This window comes from Rhipicephalus sanguineus, chromosome 9 (assembly GCF_013339695.2).
Source record: "Rhipicephalus sanguineus isolate Rsan-2018 chromosome 9, BIME_Rsan_1.4, whole genome shotgun sequence".
NCBI lineage: Eukaryota > Metazoa > Arthropoda > Arachnida > Ixodida > Ixodidae > Rhipicephalus > Rhipicephalus sanguineus.
In genome coordinates, this window is record NC_051184.2 from 58,612,658 (window position 1) to 58,628,789 (window position 16,132).

The following is a 16,132-nucleotide window of genomic DNA, read 5'->3' on the forward strand; positions in this document are numbered from 1 at the left end:
CCAAACAAAGGCGTTTACTCCAGAAAAGGCTGGCACCCAAAAGCGCGCGTACACCGAATAACGTATTTGCTTTCTTTCAAGAGGCTGGCCACTACAGTTGCCAGCCTTCCTCGCTTTGCCAGCCTACGCGAAGTAGGGTGGCAACTGTAGTGGCCAGCCTCTTGAAAGAGAACAAAAGAAGTTATTTGATGTGCACGCTTTTGGATGTCGGCCTTTTCCAGAGTAAACGCCTTTGTTTTGTATCTTCGCTCCTGTGTCTCCTATAGCATCTGTCTGTTATCCTGGTGACAATATTAGTGAAGCCGGCTGACCAGTGGTGAAACGCACTTTACGAAAGGGAAGTTTTGTGAATTCGACCCAGCTTTCATAAGTTCTCCGTCATTTGTCGTCGGTCGACCGTTTGACCAACAGTATGTCCGCTGTAGCGACCATCCGATATAATTTTTCAGAATAAATCATTTTTCGCGTAAGGACATTCTGCGAGAGCCGAAAACGCTCACTCGGTGCTTTCTAACGTGATAGCGTTGGATCCTTGTTATACTCGGTTACGGCCTAAGAAAAAATGTCAGCTCCGTGCGCAGCCATCGCTGTACCTCCCACAGAAAATTTGCATAAATGCTCAATCCAATAGCGCTTAATTATTTCCGTGACGTCAGGCGTTTTGGATTGTTTAAGATAGTTGAATTTCCCATAGAGACGCCCGTTCGTCTCTGGTTTTAGGTCGGAAACTTGAAAGTCCCGATAAATTCTTCATGGATTGTGACATCGCTGCCCAGCCAAATGTAACGTTTCAGTTAAGAACGACGAACCCTTAACTCGTGATATGCGTAGTATTTTCGCAGCCAAGAGAAGCTACTTACGGTTCAAGCAGAAACAAGCTAGCGCGATTGGCTCACAGGTGAAGGGCAGGCACACCGCGGTTCCGTGGATGGAGCTTACGTTATTAAAGACGATACTCTTTCATGGTATACTTGAACGCAGAAATTTTGGTCTGTCTCTCTGTCTGTCTGTCTGTCAGTCACACGATTCAGCCACCCGGCCAAAGTTTAGGTATTTGCTGAACGTCCAGCCATCGTGAACTGGTAGCTACGTTCATACTTGTGAACATTGTCGATCAAAAAGCAAATATTACGCATATCTGAAGCGCAACATCAATACGTAAATTAGGTGGTCTGTTCCTTTACTAGAAAATACATATATGTGTAATTCTTAAGACCCTAGCATTTCTTAGGCTGAGGTGAAATTGCGACGCTATGCACGAAAAAGCCCTCTGACGACGATATGGTGCGACCACCTCGCAGTGGCCCTGGGAACAGCATCAGGGGTGGCCGCGGATCAGACCACAACTCATGTAGTACGACCGGCAGAAGATGCAAATGTCGTCTTTGGACGACATTTGCAGCGAAGCACGCAGATACGCGGTCAACTTTTTTTCTTATGTTGTAACCGAGTGTAGTAAGCAGGGCATAATTATGTAGCAGTGACAAGACAAACCTGCGTTCGCAAGTATAACGACCAGTTCTCGATCAGGTTATCGACTTTGCAAAGGCGAATCTGCAATGCGTACATTTTGTGTTCTGCAGCGTTCTCATCCAATTCGGCGGCTCGCGGGAACCCACGTGGAAGGGCTACCTGTACGCCGTGCTCATGGCGCTGGCCAGCGTGTTGGTCAACCTGCTCTACTCGCAAGTGTACTACTTAAGCAGTGTCCTGGCGCTGCGCGTCAAGACTGCCCTCATAGCCTTCCTGTACCGAAAAGTACGCAAAGAGGGCGCTCAGTTCACGCAACACTCGTGTCCTTCAACGGACATCACGAAAGCACTAGTTTTCTATTCAACTGTGCTTTCAATATTCACGTTTGAACCTGTAGCTACAGCGAAGGCACTTCAGACGCATCATTATTGTCTCCTAAGCCAGTGGTGGTAGATGGTCATTTGGAGGCATCCGTATTGTTTGCTGCTGTATTAGGCATCTGTATTATTATTTGCACGCCTAACGCCGTGTCTTACACATTGTGTAAAGCCAAATAACGGCCATTGCGATGGCGCTATTGGAACGCAAGACACACAATCATAAATTCTGGTAATTGCAGGCCCGTAAGATTACCAGAGAAATGAGGTTCTATTCAAAAGAGGAACATTGAAGTTGAGACCGGCTCGGGCGACCGCATTCTTATAGGACCCTTTGCTAAACAACGTTGTTGATATATTAGGGGAAACAGCGCAAAGACCAGGACACAAAAGGCACGCATACAACCACACGTAGCGCGGTTTTAAAAAAAAACTGTTCTTACTCCAAACCGATTCGCACCTTTTAACACGAAAGTGTTTTATGCCGGGTCCACCAAGTACATAGTTGCGGATATGAAGTTGATAAAATGAACGCCAACGGGTGAGAAAGAAAAACTAAGAAAGAGATCTTCCGCTGGGTATTGAACCCACGACCTTGTATGTATGTGTACCTTTTCTGTCCTGATCTTCGCGCTGTTTCTCCTACGATATGGTCAACCAACTAGCCGACAAGTTCACCTTTCAACATTGTTCATACACGGGGATTTGGTTGCGTGTGTGGTCCTTAGCGCTTTTAAAGTTGTCTACAAGTTCCTCTGCTATGCTCTACACAACAGTACGAGGTAGTAGCAACTAAGCATATATATAGAAGCTATACCTAAACGGCAACAACAGCATTGTAGACTCTTTGTTAAACACCACAATGATTCACAGAGTTCCTCGTAATTCCGGCATCCAACACGCCGCTTCATATTCATATCGGCACCTTCGTGGTCGGTGCTCATTTTCGCGGTCAACCATGAACCGTGCGGCAAAAAATTAATCATAGTTGCGCCCTCGCTGACATCCGGCACTGGCGCTCGAAGTCCAACGGATCCGTGCATGCAATTTAAGAACACATGGAGTACCGGGAAGAACGATTACAGGGCCGACTACATCTATGGGGACCACCTCATTAGAACTCAAGCAGGTAACACTAGAATGTGCATTATGCAGGTTTATACTTCACGAGATAAATGTTCGTTATATGAAGTCTAATCGTGGTGTTGATAAACACAATAATTTCCCAAGTTGTGCATTAAACATAACGTCTCCTCCTAAGGCCTTTAATTATCAACTTCAGATATATAATGAGCTTGCCAAGCACTTTCATCTAAGACGTAGAGAATACTTAGTTCCGAACCGAACACGAGACTTAACAGGGCACAGTCAGTCACTCTCCGCTGGCTATAGACTAACTCGTGCCCCACTTCTTGGCGTATGAACTCAATCGACCCGGACTACAACGGATCATTCAATTGCGCAAACTGTGGTGGACACGTTGTTGGGGTGCGTGACGCAGGCCTCCTATCTGGAGTACAAAGGCAAGTTGGATGCCGCTCTCAGAAGCAGCAAGATACAAGACCAACTCTGGGCTGTCCAGAAAGCCCGCGAAGGGGCGGAGAGACTAGGGCTCCCGTCAAGACGTGGGAGGCGCCCTCTAAAACTTGACGAAGAGTCAGGTGTCCTTCAGGACACTTTTCGGAAATGAAGTTTTGCCGCCACCACCGCCACCATCGGTTTCTATGAGGTCTTGCATACTAAGGAGGTGTTCATTTTAGATGTGGAAGACCGTGCGCTTGTACCGGAAACGCTACCGTCTCTTTCGTAACCGGCATCACCGGCGCAGGTGCTCACGGCGTGGTCGACGGGTGGCGAGCAGCGCTCGGCCGGTGAGGTGATCAACAGCATCACGTTGGATTCGGACAAGGTGTACCAGGCGGTGCTGTTCGCCGGAGAGCTGTGGGGCGCCCCACTGCGCCTGCTCATCACAATGGCCATGTTGTGGCAGTACCTGGGTCCCTCCTGCCTGGTCGCCGTCGCCGTCGTTCTGGTCGTGCTCTTCGCCTCGTTCTTCTTCGCCCGCAGGGTGCAAGTGGTCCAGGTTTGCACCCAACAAACCGAAAGGCTAAACGTAATCATGACGGCCAGTGCAAACAAGAGAAGATACAGAATAGAGTACACGACACAGGCGGTGCAGGTTAACACAGGCAAAATAAAAGCCCGTTGAACTAGTGATGAACTGTAGTAATGCAGCAAATTGGGCTAGTTGGCACACACGCATGACGGCCAGCGTAAACAGCGCCTGTGCTGTGTACTTATGTCGTTTGTCTTGTTTGCGCTGGCCTTCATGAGCAGCCCAATTTATAACAGACTGTTGGGCGATTTGGTAATGCATTATGTGCATACTGCGCGATAAACGTAGCCAAAGGGAGAAACGGACGACACAAGCGCATACTAACAACAGCTATTTAGTAGTAACAACTTGTTAGTATGCGCATGTGTCGTCCGTTTCTCCCTTTGTCTACGTTTTTCGCGCAGTTGTTACATAAAAAATGCAGCCCAATTTTCAACATTTTTAAAGATAGGGAACATCCATCGCAGAGACAAGCATCATGAGCATAAAGAACGAGTGCATCGGTGTAATAGCACATCCTCCTTGCAGGCGTGGCGTTGAAGCGACTCTCGGGCGATGAACGAAACACTTCGGAAAAGGGGTTGTCACCAATTCTTTATTGGAGGACTTGTTCACGGAAAAACAACCAATTCTCAAATATGAGCGTTAGCAACCGGAACAGTCGAACTGTCGGCCGTACCGTGTATTAACCCAGTCCGTATAAGACTGCGTCTAGCGCTTGTGTAAGTTACGTTGACGCAATTTATAAGCATTTATTTTATTAACGTCTCATTCGCTTGCGTGTACAGGTTCAATAAACTTTCCTTTGTGGCCTACAATCGCGAGACGAGAGCAGCCGCTATTTACGCACGACCCGCCTTTGCGTTCCAGAGCATAGTGTCGCTCACACTGCAGACTAGTTTTGCGGGCGGGTTCCGGTATCGCCATAATGGGCCGTTGCCTCGCCGTGTTGCATCATTAACAACGGAACGAACGAATAGTGCTACGGCAGAAGCATACGCATTAAAAGTGTTAGGTTGGTGCGTTCGACGTTTCGTGAACTCATTATTCTACGTCGCGATATGCGAAAGAAAAAAAAATTCCCTCACCTCCCCGAAGGGAATCGTGAAGAAATGCGAATGCATTTCTTGCGCCGAGAGCACACGGCGTAGTAATTTTACTGGCGTAAAGCTGGACACATCGACGCACTCAATTGTCTCCCTTTTGGGCGCCTCTTTCAACGAACGCTTCCTACGTGCGTTCGTAATCACCTCAGGGATGTTGCCACCGCCTTCAATGCAGCACAAACGCGTTTAGGACGCGTTTGTGCTGCATTGAAGGCGGTGGCCAAGGCAGCACAAACGCTGTGCCAAGGCAGCACAAACGCTACAAACGCATTTCAAACGCACTGCATTGAGGCGGTGACGCAGGGAGGAGAGAGAGCGATCGGCGAGAGAAGGAGCGGCGAAGCACTGCACCTACCCTCTCCTACACTCTCTCCACACACGCGGAAGCTCCGCCGAGCTCCCGCGATGCGAGCGCCCTCACACGCCAGAGCTCCTCCTCTCCACTCACTCTCCGCTACTCCGCCCGCACCACCTGCTCCGGTTACTAGGGGCGAGGATAAGAGTGGGCGCCCGCAGCTGTTGCTATGGGAGAGGTAGTGAGAGCGGAGAGGCGCGCTGACAACGACCGACGCCTGACATAGCCCGACTAAGAAATGCATTCGCATTTAAAACATTGCTTTAGCAGCCCAACATTGCGGCGCCTATGTCTCAAGCAAAGTTGCCTATAGCATTCCATTAGCTATCTTCCAGCCGCTTAGCAGGGTAGCTTAGCAGGGAAGGTGTCGCGCTGCTAAGCTAGAAGACAGTGGTTCGTTGCCGGTCGCGGCGACGGCATTTCGACAAATGCCTTATTGAGGGAACACCCGTGCAGCTATTGACTAAACTCGCGTTATACAGTAAACAATGTTGGCGGCCGACTTTCAAAGCCCGATTTTCGACACAGCGTATGGGCCACAATGTTATTTATGTATACTTCAAAGAAGAAGAAGGAAACCTCGCGAAGATCGGCATGATGGCATACTGTTGTTTTTCTTAATTTTTGCTTTGTTTAGTCGAATATGAGTGCCCTTGCCGTCACGTCGCCTATATAGAGCTTTTATGCCAATGAAGAGATGAATATCCTTCAACGGGGGCTGTCGCTGGAGCCAACGCTTAGATAGGTGGTCTTTTCTTCTTCAAGACAACAACAAAAGGAAACAAGTCCACTTGTCGAACTGTTTGCTTCAGCGACAGCCCCTGTTGAAGGATATATTCATCTCCTCAAGCCTCCGTTTTCTTCCTGAAGTTCTGCCTTGCATGCCTGCGGTATCTCACCAGAACCAGCTTCGAGTTTTCGATATCTGTTAGGGTTTAACGTCACAAAACCACGATATGATTATCAGGGAGGCCGTAGTGCAGGGCTACGGAACTCTCGACCATCCCGGGTTCTTTAACGTGCACACCTTCGTGTTTTCAAGCAAATGTATTGTTCTCTGACAAACAAAGCACAACATTCGGCTCGAAGAACTGGTTTCAATGCCATCGTTACTCAGCTCATGAGCGTAGCCAGCAGTGACCATGCCGACTTTCTGATGCAGACGGCTCAAATGGAAAAGAAAGACAAGCGAGTCAAATACGTCCACGAGCTGTTCAGCGGAATCAAGGTGAGCAAGATATTTAGTAAATACTATACTAAAGTTAAAACTCCATACAACGAAGCCACGAAGCCCGTAAAATCAGCAGCTTCTCTCGTTGTATTGGAACTTCGTTAAATTGAAATTCGCGTTCTAAGCGAAGCACAGTAGCCAAAGGCTTCTTTTCCTTGCATGGGACGTGCCGGAAGATTGTTAAATTAGACGGCAGTACGACCGAAAATTTCGTTTGAATAACGCAAAAAAAAAAAAGTCGGTCTTCTTGAACCTGAGATCCGGATACCGCGGTTTTATGCTGCGCCGGCAAAGCAGTCCTCTTCACAGCGTTCAAACGTCACGCGCGAACTCGAAATAGATCCAGGCCAATGCACTGTGATAATATGCGATAAGTGTTCACGAAAACTGAGTGCATCTAAACCATATGACCACTGGCCCCAGCACAAGCTTCAACTATCACCTCGGTATTCCTCTGTGGCAGCACTAAAACTTCGTAATATTGAAATCCCGGTTAACACGCTTCGCTACATTGAGGTTCAATATACATGGTGTTCTATGGATATGAAGGTGTGAAAAGTGAAATACTTCATCGTATCTCGAATTTCCATGCACTGAAATTCGTTATGTTGAGGTTTAACTGTATTATTATTCAGCAGTTCAACAGCGCGAATGCTGTCCACGTGTTCCTGCTCTTCGTCGTAGCTATAAATAACTGTTAGCTTAGCAACCATTGAGGCTAATTCTAACCTGCGACTAAGCGCCGTTCGCGCGACCAAGAAGCGACTGAAAGCGACCGCCGTTTACAGCGGCTACCCAACATCACACCGAATTCACGCCACCTTGCGTTGAAGTTACCACGCAAACTGTGCAGACGTCATGATCCTGCATATCTGATTGGCCGAGGTGTCTGGCGACTGCAGTCGCGAGACTGCAAAAGCGGAATATCGAGCGACTGAGCAAAAGTAGTCGCTTTTGGACCAAAGCGTGGTCATTTTGCGACAATCTTGCGATCACTTTGTGGCCAATTTACTTGGTCGCGCAACTGGTACTCGCCACCGGTGTGAACATAAGCTTGCGCAGGGTTGAACAGCATACTCCCCCCTCCCTCTTCCTTTCTTCCTTTGGTTGAGTACGAAAGTAAAAAAGCTTAGCAATGAATTCAAAAACGAAAATGAAGCGACGTGCTCCTCTTGACGGCCTACCTTTCTTCCACGGAATTCCGGGGCTAATGATGGACAGTCATGAGTTCTTGAAATTATTCATCAGGGCTCCCCGGCCGCATACCTTTGCCCAGCAGGTGCTACTGGGCAAAGTTATGTGGCACATATGGCGTTCGCCTTATATAACTAAGGGGGGTGGCCATCGTTCCTGCCTTCCCTGTGTGCACGCCTATGGGTGTGAATGAGCCTTCAGTTTCACACTCGAACAGGGTCGGTTGACTTTCGTCGCCTTTCAGGTGGCGGCGTCTTGACCAAGTTTGTAAACGACGGTCGCATCTTTTCTTTCTCTCTCGAAAAGATCCTAAAGCTGTACGCGTGGGAAGAGCCGTTCCAGCAACGCGTGGTGGACGTGCGCAAGAGCGAGATGGAAATGCTGCGCAAGATCGCCTTCTACTTCAGCCTCATGAACTTCGTCTGGAACTGCATATCCTTCCTGGTGAGAATCCTTACCTTTACTCACACGCGACCTCATTAAGGCATTACATAGATTGCAAGAAGACAGAGGTGATTTTGACAAGGATCAGCAGGTTAGTGAAACGGAAAAATTGGACGTGACCCCAATCCGTGATTTAGGTCTCTTGTAGTGGCGTTCGCACCTCGGCGTTTTTGTGCCCTAATGTATTGATTGGGTTAAGTGTGTTTTGTCGCACTGCCGAAGCAGATCTCTTAGGTCACGTGAGAAAAAAGCGCTTAGTTGAGATCAGCTCCGCCAGGGGCCGCAATAATAGCAGCTGCTCTGCTGTTTCAATGATCACTGAATTTTTGTTAACTACACTGACATTTATTGGGCCCTTACATTAGATACACCTATGCTCCAAAGTAATTATAGCCAACGTAACTCTTAACTTCAACTGGAACCACCAATTACATACCACATTTACTTTCTATAAGACATTTTGATTATTCGGAAAGTGAGTGCTCGATTGGACGAGAAACGGAATTGTCACTAAAAATAGTTTAGATGCGCATATACTGACTGCAGAACATTCCAGAGATAAAACATATAAAAAATAAACAAAACCGTGATAGTAACCAATGCAACAACAAGGGAAACGCGAACTAACTGGTTGACGTAATTATAAAGAATACCGAATGTTCTCGTCTATAACCCGCACAGTCTTAACTGCAACTCGTGGAAAGATTATATATCCCAGCGAATTACCCGCGCATTTCATCAGTGAAAAAATTACATTTTGACAGGAATGACTCCACTCACTATAAACGACGGTTGCGAAAGCTTTTTCGCTCGTTGTCATCCACCTCTGTCACTACCCCGTCCTTACGGGCTGCCTTTTCTACCACTTTTTATGCAATGTCATGAAGAATTACCCTGTACTGACCTTGCCCTCTGAAAGTCGCAAAGTCGCATGTAAACTCACACCCCGACCTTAGCTCTGTAATTTCTGCATTCTTTTGTGCCACTATATGCGGTAAAGACGGTGCATATGTACACAAAACGAATAAAAAAAGGACAATATTTTTAAGAACTTGCTACTGGGCGAGTTGAATACTTAAAGACGTCTTGATTAGCGCTCAAAATGAACACACAAGAGAAAGCGCTTGTCCTATGGTCTCTCATGTGTTCGCCTTGTTTACCATTAAAATCGATATGGCAAAAAAGCAATGCTCTTGCAAGTTAAATTAAGTAGCCGTAGTCCGGTTCCCGAATGCTTCCTTCAACGAAACGCGTCGTGCGCGACGCTCGAAGAACTGCCTCGGCTGAACCAACTATATCGCATTTACACACCAGGTGTCCCTGGTCACCTTCATGACCTTCCTGTTGGTGGGCTCGCACGGACTGGACCCCGTGACGGCGTTTGTGTCGCTGGCGCTGTTCAACACGCTTCGCTTCTCGCTTCTCCTCATACCGGACCTCATCGTCGGCTGTGTAGTCGTGAGTAGTGTTGGACATGCTCATGTGAGACACTATTAACGTTACTCACTTTATGCACCGCTGCTTTCCCGTGCTTATGGCGCTACGCAAATAGCACTTCAGGCACGAAACCGCATTCTTTTTACGACGCCACGGCGCATGCGCCCTACCCCTAGCGGTAAAGTCGCGAAACACCTCTTGATCACGGAGGCTTTCGTTCTGGATTTACCAGTTGTGCCGGCCCCTACCAAAACCCTGCCAATACGGCAGACGGCAGCACAGGAAAATGTAAAAGGCGGATTATGTTTTGACGTCTGCAAATGTGTCAAAAGGCCCTCTATATTACGTTCCACGAAGGAAAAGGAAGCAATATGTCCTGTGACCAGCTTCTATAATTAATCGTAATTAGCGTGTAAATAATTGCCACTGATGTTCCATTTTTACTAAGGGGATCAAATCGCATGTTGAAAATGCGCACGCACTTTGTTTTTGGTTGTGTTCAATTAAAGCAACGAAAAATACCCTTGACGTTGGTCTTAAACACGGCACGTCGACCGAGCCGTCGAACATGGTAGTCACTTCACCAAAATGGTCGGCTGCAGTCAACATGGAGGTAGAGCGAAGGACACGCTGGTTATGAAGAAGGTTAAATTAATCCTATGCTCAATATATCTTGCTCTGTCTTGGCATCTGGTACAATGAACTGGCGAAAACAAGTTACGTCCGCATATGTACACGTTGCGACTCAAAGGAATACATACGAGATAGATGCAAGCGTGTTCGTGCGCTGAGTTGTGAGTACTTCGCAAGGTTATACTTAAGACGAGGTCCCTAACATTTCACTTTTGTTGACTCAAATCTTAGTGGCACATTGAAAACTTCCTCGGACGAAGTCAGGCTTTAGTAGGGTACGCATTCGGGCTGGTTGGTTCATGATCACGAGTGAAAACAGCGCTAAAAAGACGGGAGAAGAAAGGACACGAGACCACGGCACTGGTCAGCGCCTTGGTCTCGTGTCCTTTCTTGTCCCGTCATTTTAGCGCTGTTTTTAACTCGTAAGTCAATCTTATTTCTTGAAGTGTCGTGAAAAGCGTTGGAGAATGCGACTGCCTCGGGTTCATCAATTTGTCGATTCGTTAACTTCTTCCACGGCCACTAAAGTCTTTGTGTGCAACGGTAAATATTCGATGTGATCCGTATTGCGTCTCTGTTTTAGTGTTACCCACACGCACTGCAACTGCTATCAGATTTTTATACTTGTACCGTGACCGTCGTGTGCTAATTTTCTCTTTGGATCCAGTAAAGCTTTCGGCCCTAAAGCACATCAAGATATCATCGTCAAATAAACTTCGACCGCCCGACCGACCGACCGACCGACCGACTGACTGGTTGACTGACTGACTGACGAGCAACCGCGCTTAGCCGTGCTGTAGCGGCTTCAATGTGGCACAATATTCGGGCACAATGCTTTTAGAATGCTAATATTTAATAGCACGATACCAAGTAGGCAATCATCTCCATTTGTAGTCTACATACTGCAAACTTCCCGACTAATGTGCTAGTCAGCGATTTCGAAATAAGCAGGTCAATGTCACAGGCACTAAACTACCACTTAAGCTGACCTTTGTTATAATATGTGCTATGTGGGGTCACGACGTATCAGTTCCTTTAAGTTTTTCGAGTGAACCTCACTCTCAAAATAGTGCTTGCGTAGCATTGTCCCATTTTAGTATTGAGGGTTCTTGTCTGTCCTTTTTTCTTAAGCATTTAGCAACAATAATTCCATATTTTTTTCCCTTTACACGAAGCATGCAAACATCCTACCGCATCCACTTATTTTGCGTCTGTACGCAGTGCAACGTCGCCATGGGCCGCATGAAAGACTTTCTACTGAGTGAGGACGTCGACCCCAAGCAAGTTGGCAGCCAACCGGACCCTGGTATGTCTTGTTCGCTATGTCTCGTGATGTAGACATCTCGTGACTTGCTTGGGCACGGTGGCGTAAGTTTAGCTCTGTCGCTAAGGGCGATGATGTGGGTTCGACTGCTGGCAATGAGCTTGCGCTTTATTGAGCAGACACTACGTGACGACCCTTCAATCCAAAGAAAAGCGAATGAAAAAAAAAATGGACGTCGCCTTCGAGTTGTCTTAAGTGAATGCATGAAGGACCGTGTGACTTTTCATGACCCACTCATAGGCGATGCGGTGACCATACGCCAGGCGTCGTTCAGTTGGCATCGGCAGGAGGGACGCATGGTACTGCAGGACGTGGACGTCCGCATCGCTCAAGGTCAGCTCGTGGCCGTCGTCGGTCAGGTGGGCTCCGGCAAGACGTCTTTCCTGTCTGCCATCCTCGGCGAGTTGCGCTGCGTCAAGGGCTCTCTCGACCGAAAGGTGCGCGACATCTACGGTGCCAATGATCGCACGCTCGCCTTAACTATTTCACGCCAATGTATTGTCTCAAAGTGGTGGGCTGTCAGATTTTAGCTGTAGAAGTGCCCGTGCGAGAGGAATTTCCTGATGCGCTAGAAGCTCAGCGAACATCCATATCAGCCGACAAGCCATATAGAAACAAGCTGCGGTCGGGATAACGATGAGGTCCACGGCTGACGTGGCGACGGAAAGTTCATTATGTTCGTACCCGGCGCAAATTTCTTGCATCACTTGCCATGCCAGAGTTCAAATTTATACGCTCTAATTGCACTATGAGCTGGCTGAAGAATACTAGTAGTGTTATACTTATTTTATTCTTATTCGCTTTTGTAGGACCGCGCGGCTGAAAACGAATAATTAACGGCGATCTTTATTCACCAGGCTGGCATAAACTTTCGCAACAACGCCGAAAGCGTTTCGACAGACATCGATAGATTTAAACGTTAACATTGAGGTTGACCTGAATGATAATGCCAAGTGTGCGAAGGGAATCCCTGCGACGCAAGTAGTTTCGGTAACTTAATAAAATGCTTTGTTGGGCGCGTTGGTTAATTCTGTAATAGACTGAGCGAAAGCGGACGGGACATAAGAAGAAGTCGTCTTGTCTTCTTGTGTCCCTTCCTTTTGCGCTCAATCTATTAGATGCGAAGCATCTTGTGGCGGATTTCAAACCGGTGGTGGTGGTCGTGGCGTGCGGCGTGACCACCCTTACTGCGCATGCGTGAACCCTCTCCACACGCACCATCTCCCACATTCCTCCTCCCCTCTCCCCTTCCCCTCTCCCACTTTCCCCCTCTCTAACTTTCTCTTTTCCCCTTCCCCTCTCCACTTCCCCTCTGAAACGCGGGCTCGACATGCCGAAACGCTGCTTCGCATCGCCTTATGGTCCCCTTTATTAAAGTAATTTCGGTTTTTGAATTCTGTCGTAACCCCCCTGTGCGCGCGCCTATGTCACTGTTGGCGATAAAAGAGGCCACGCGCGCGTCTCCAGCAACGTGCCGCCGTTTATTCAAACCTTCGCGCAGGGAAAGGTGGCGTACGTCGCGCAACAGGCGTGGATCCAGAACGCCACGGTGCGCCAGAACATCCTCCTCAAGAGGCAGCACCACGCGTGCTTCTATGGACGCGTCGTCCAGGCCTGCCAGCTGCAGACCGACCTCGCCGAGCTGGCCGCCGGTGACCAGACCGAACTGGGCATGCGCGGGGTCAACCTGAGCGGTGGTCAGAAGCAGCGCATCAACCTCGCCAGGTAACGATAGTGTAGTTGAAGCTGGCAACGTTGGCGCGCATGCGTACCAACGGACCACCGATTCCGACCTCAGTCTCAATGCTCCGAAAGAACCTCAATCTCTGCGAAAAAACAAAACAGTGGCAAAAAAGACGAAAACGCATACTTCGTCAATGTCGCCGAGTATGGCGGTAGATCGAGTAAAACTAGAAAGGGAACGCTCCGCAAATAATGCAAAAAACCAGTAAAATAAAGCCAGAGGTCCTGACGTAAACATGAAGTATCCAGTTGAAGAAAGGAAAGTATATAACTTCAGTGTAGCTCGCCTTCGGGGTGGTATTATGACGCGGCATTTTCAGTTTCACTCATCTTATTTAATAATGAAATGTCCTAAAATTCCCATGGTACCACGCTTCCTGGATCGCGCTTTTGTGTTTTGCAGCGCGTAATCGTGATGTTCAAGGAGCGAATGCCAAAGAGTCTTAGCGGGCTGCTCTGGCCGACAACCTCTCGCGAGAGCCACTATGGGCTCTAGGGTAGTGGAGGTCCCGTGATCATTTTTGTGCGCCCGAGGTCTGTGGAAGTGTTCGGAAAAGACAGTTAATACCGGGTAGTCAAAATAATTTCGAATGTGAACAATTTTTAAAGTGTGTCTCTCACAGCTTACCCCACTGCTTCCTAGTGATTAACCCGCCTATGAAAAGGAAATCTTGCTCAATCATTTTGGTTTGTACGCTTATTCACTATATCCTGCGCACTCAGGGCGGTGTACCAGAACGCCGATTTGTACATTATGGACGACCCGTTGAGTGCCGTAGATGCCCAAGTCGGCTCGGCGCTTTTCCATGGCGTCATCGGTCCCCGAGGACTTCTCAGAAAGAAGGTATTTACTTGCTTATATTTTCACAATTTTCAGCAACGAATGACTCCTATTAGTTGAAACAAACAAGGCAAGACTTTGCGGGAAGATCAAGGCTTCAAGCAATTTAGAATTTAACAGGTTGTGTCGCTGGTGCCGACGTTTAGACAAGTGGACTTGTCTTCGTCAGTTAAGCAACGTCCTAAGCACTGTTTTTCTGTACTCCTTGCTGAACCTCCCATTGAGCAAGGGATACATAAAAACGTTGATCCAGCGGCGCCAGCTGTTCGGCAATTTCTAACCCCTTCAAGCCTTCGTGTCATCAACCAGTTTAGATTCGCCGTCATGGAACACATAGGGTACCCTTGCCAAGAAACCTTCCTTTTCAAACGGAAGTTTAGTCTGCCTGTTAAGCATCACCGCTTTGGTTCCCACCACACATTACTATTATCCGTCACCTCCCGCGGACAGACTCGTGTGCTGGCAACGAACACCATGTCGGTGTTGCCCCTGACCGACATGGTGATAGTCCTGCACGAAGGACGCGTCAAGGAGATCTACCGGGCCCCGTATGGCCAGCGGCTGTTCGACAAAGGGCTGGCACTGAACGTGCTCATTTCGTCCCCGCCGGCGGCGCATCAGCAGCCGCATCAACAGCAAGGCGCCACCGACGGTGCCGCGCCCAGGGCTCTGCTTAGAGCTGTGTACGACGAAAAGTGAGTATACTCCAGCTCATCGTCGATCACGTATCCCGATTTTACACATTAAAACGCCAAATCGTGGTGAGATGTAATCAGGTCCAAGGTTGGTAACGCCAGATATCAGCGAGGTGTAATATCCCCCAAGATCGGTACGCCGGGTCGTAGTGAATTGTAATGGATTGCGAGATTGGTACGCCTGATCTGAGCCAGGTGTGATGTCCTCCAACATCGATGCGCCACATCATAGCGGGATGTAATGCGCGTTCGAGATCGGTCCGCCTGATCTGAGCAATGCGTAACGTCCTTGAAGATTTGTACGCCTGATCTCGGCGAGGTGTAATGTATTTCAAGATTGGTGCGCCAGATCATAGTGAGATGTAATGGGTTCCGAGATTCGTACGCTTCACCTCAGCGCGCTGAAATGTCCTTCAAGATTGGTACAAGAGATCGTAGCGAAGTGCAATGGCTTCAGATATTACTGAAACGCCAGATATCTATCTGCTAGCAGGAAGTAATGGCCTCCCAGATGGGTATTCTAGACCGACCCGATTACGAATCCCAGCAGACGGCAGATGACCGCAATGCGAAGTAGGCGAAATGCAAGCTCTCGCGTATGAATGAACATTTGGGGCGCTTCCTAAAGGTCTCCAATTGTGGAATAATTACGTCATGGTGATCTACTACGGAACGCAACGCTCTGCAATTTGTTTTTGTTTTTACGATGCAAGGAGGCGCGTCGACATTCTACGCGTTTGTTAGGCCTGTTCAGCCGTGGACAAAACGTAATCCTGGACGTTTTATTTATTTAGCTACAGCTAATACCCTGCTCGCAAAAATCTTTTTCCTTATTTTTCTCATCCATCTTTTGCAAGGAATGTTGCGCCTACTTTTAGTGTTACATACCATTGTGTCGTGTTTTGCCCTGACAGCAGGCTATATTTCTTCGTTCGACTTTCTTATTCACATTCGCAAAACTATTATTTACTTATTATTTCTTTGTTTGTATGCCCCCCCACCCCCCTGTGGCTTATTGAAGCAGGTTGTAGGGCCCATGAAAAAAATATGAAAGTGCAGCATGCGTCGTGTAGGTGGAGGTAATAAACAATAAGCCAACCACGTGAAAATAAATTAATAATGATAATACTCATAATAATAATATGTAGAGCTAGACACGACAT

At 47.9% G+C, this 16,132-nt stretch overlaps 1 protein-coding gene across 1 annotated transcript in view; it reads left to right on the top strand.

Annotated features, from left to right (window-relative positions):
• The window catches only part of LOC119405555 (multidrug resistance-associated protein 1-like), a 28,048-nt gene extending 13,075 nt beyond the window's left edge, over window positions 1–14,973 (top strand). The window contains exons 8-17 of the mRNA XM_037672388.2: window positions 1,584–1,758; window positions 3,679–3,933; window positions 6,590–6,655; window positions 8,159–8,296; window positions 9,611–9,754; window positions 11,588–11,672; window positions 11,931–12,127; window positions 13,192–13,415; window positions 14,157–14,277; window positions 14,725–14,973. Coding sequence (XP_037528316.2) covers window positions 1,584–1,758; window positions 3,679–3,933; window positions 6,590–6,655; window positions 8,159–8,296; window positions 9,611–9,754; window positions 11,588–11,672; window positions 11,931–12,127; window positions 13,192–13,415; window positions 14,157–14,277; window positions 14,725–14,973 — 1,654 coding nt within the window. The remainder of the gene's footprint in view (window positions 1–1,583; window positions 1,759–3,678; window positions 3,934–6,589; window positions 6,656–8,158; window positions 8,297–9,610; window positions 9,755–11,587; window positions 11,673–11,930; window positions 12,128–13,191; window positions 13,416–14,156; window positions 14,278–14,724) is intronic.
• The last annotated feature ends 1,159 nt before the right edge of the window (window positions 14,974–16,132 follow it).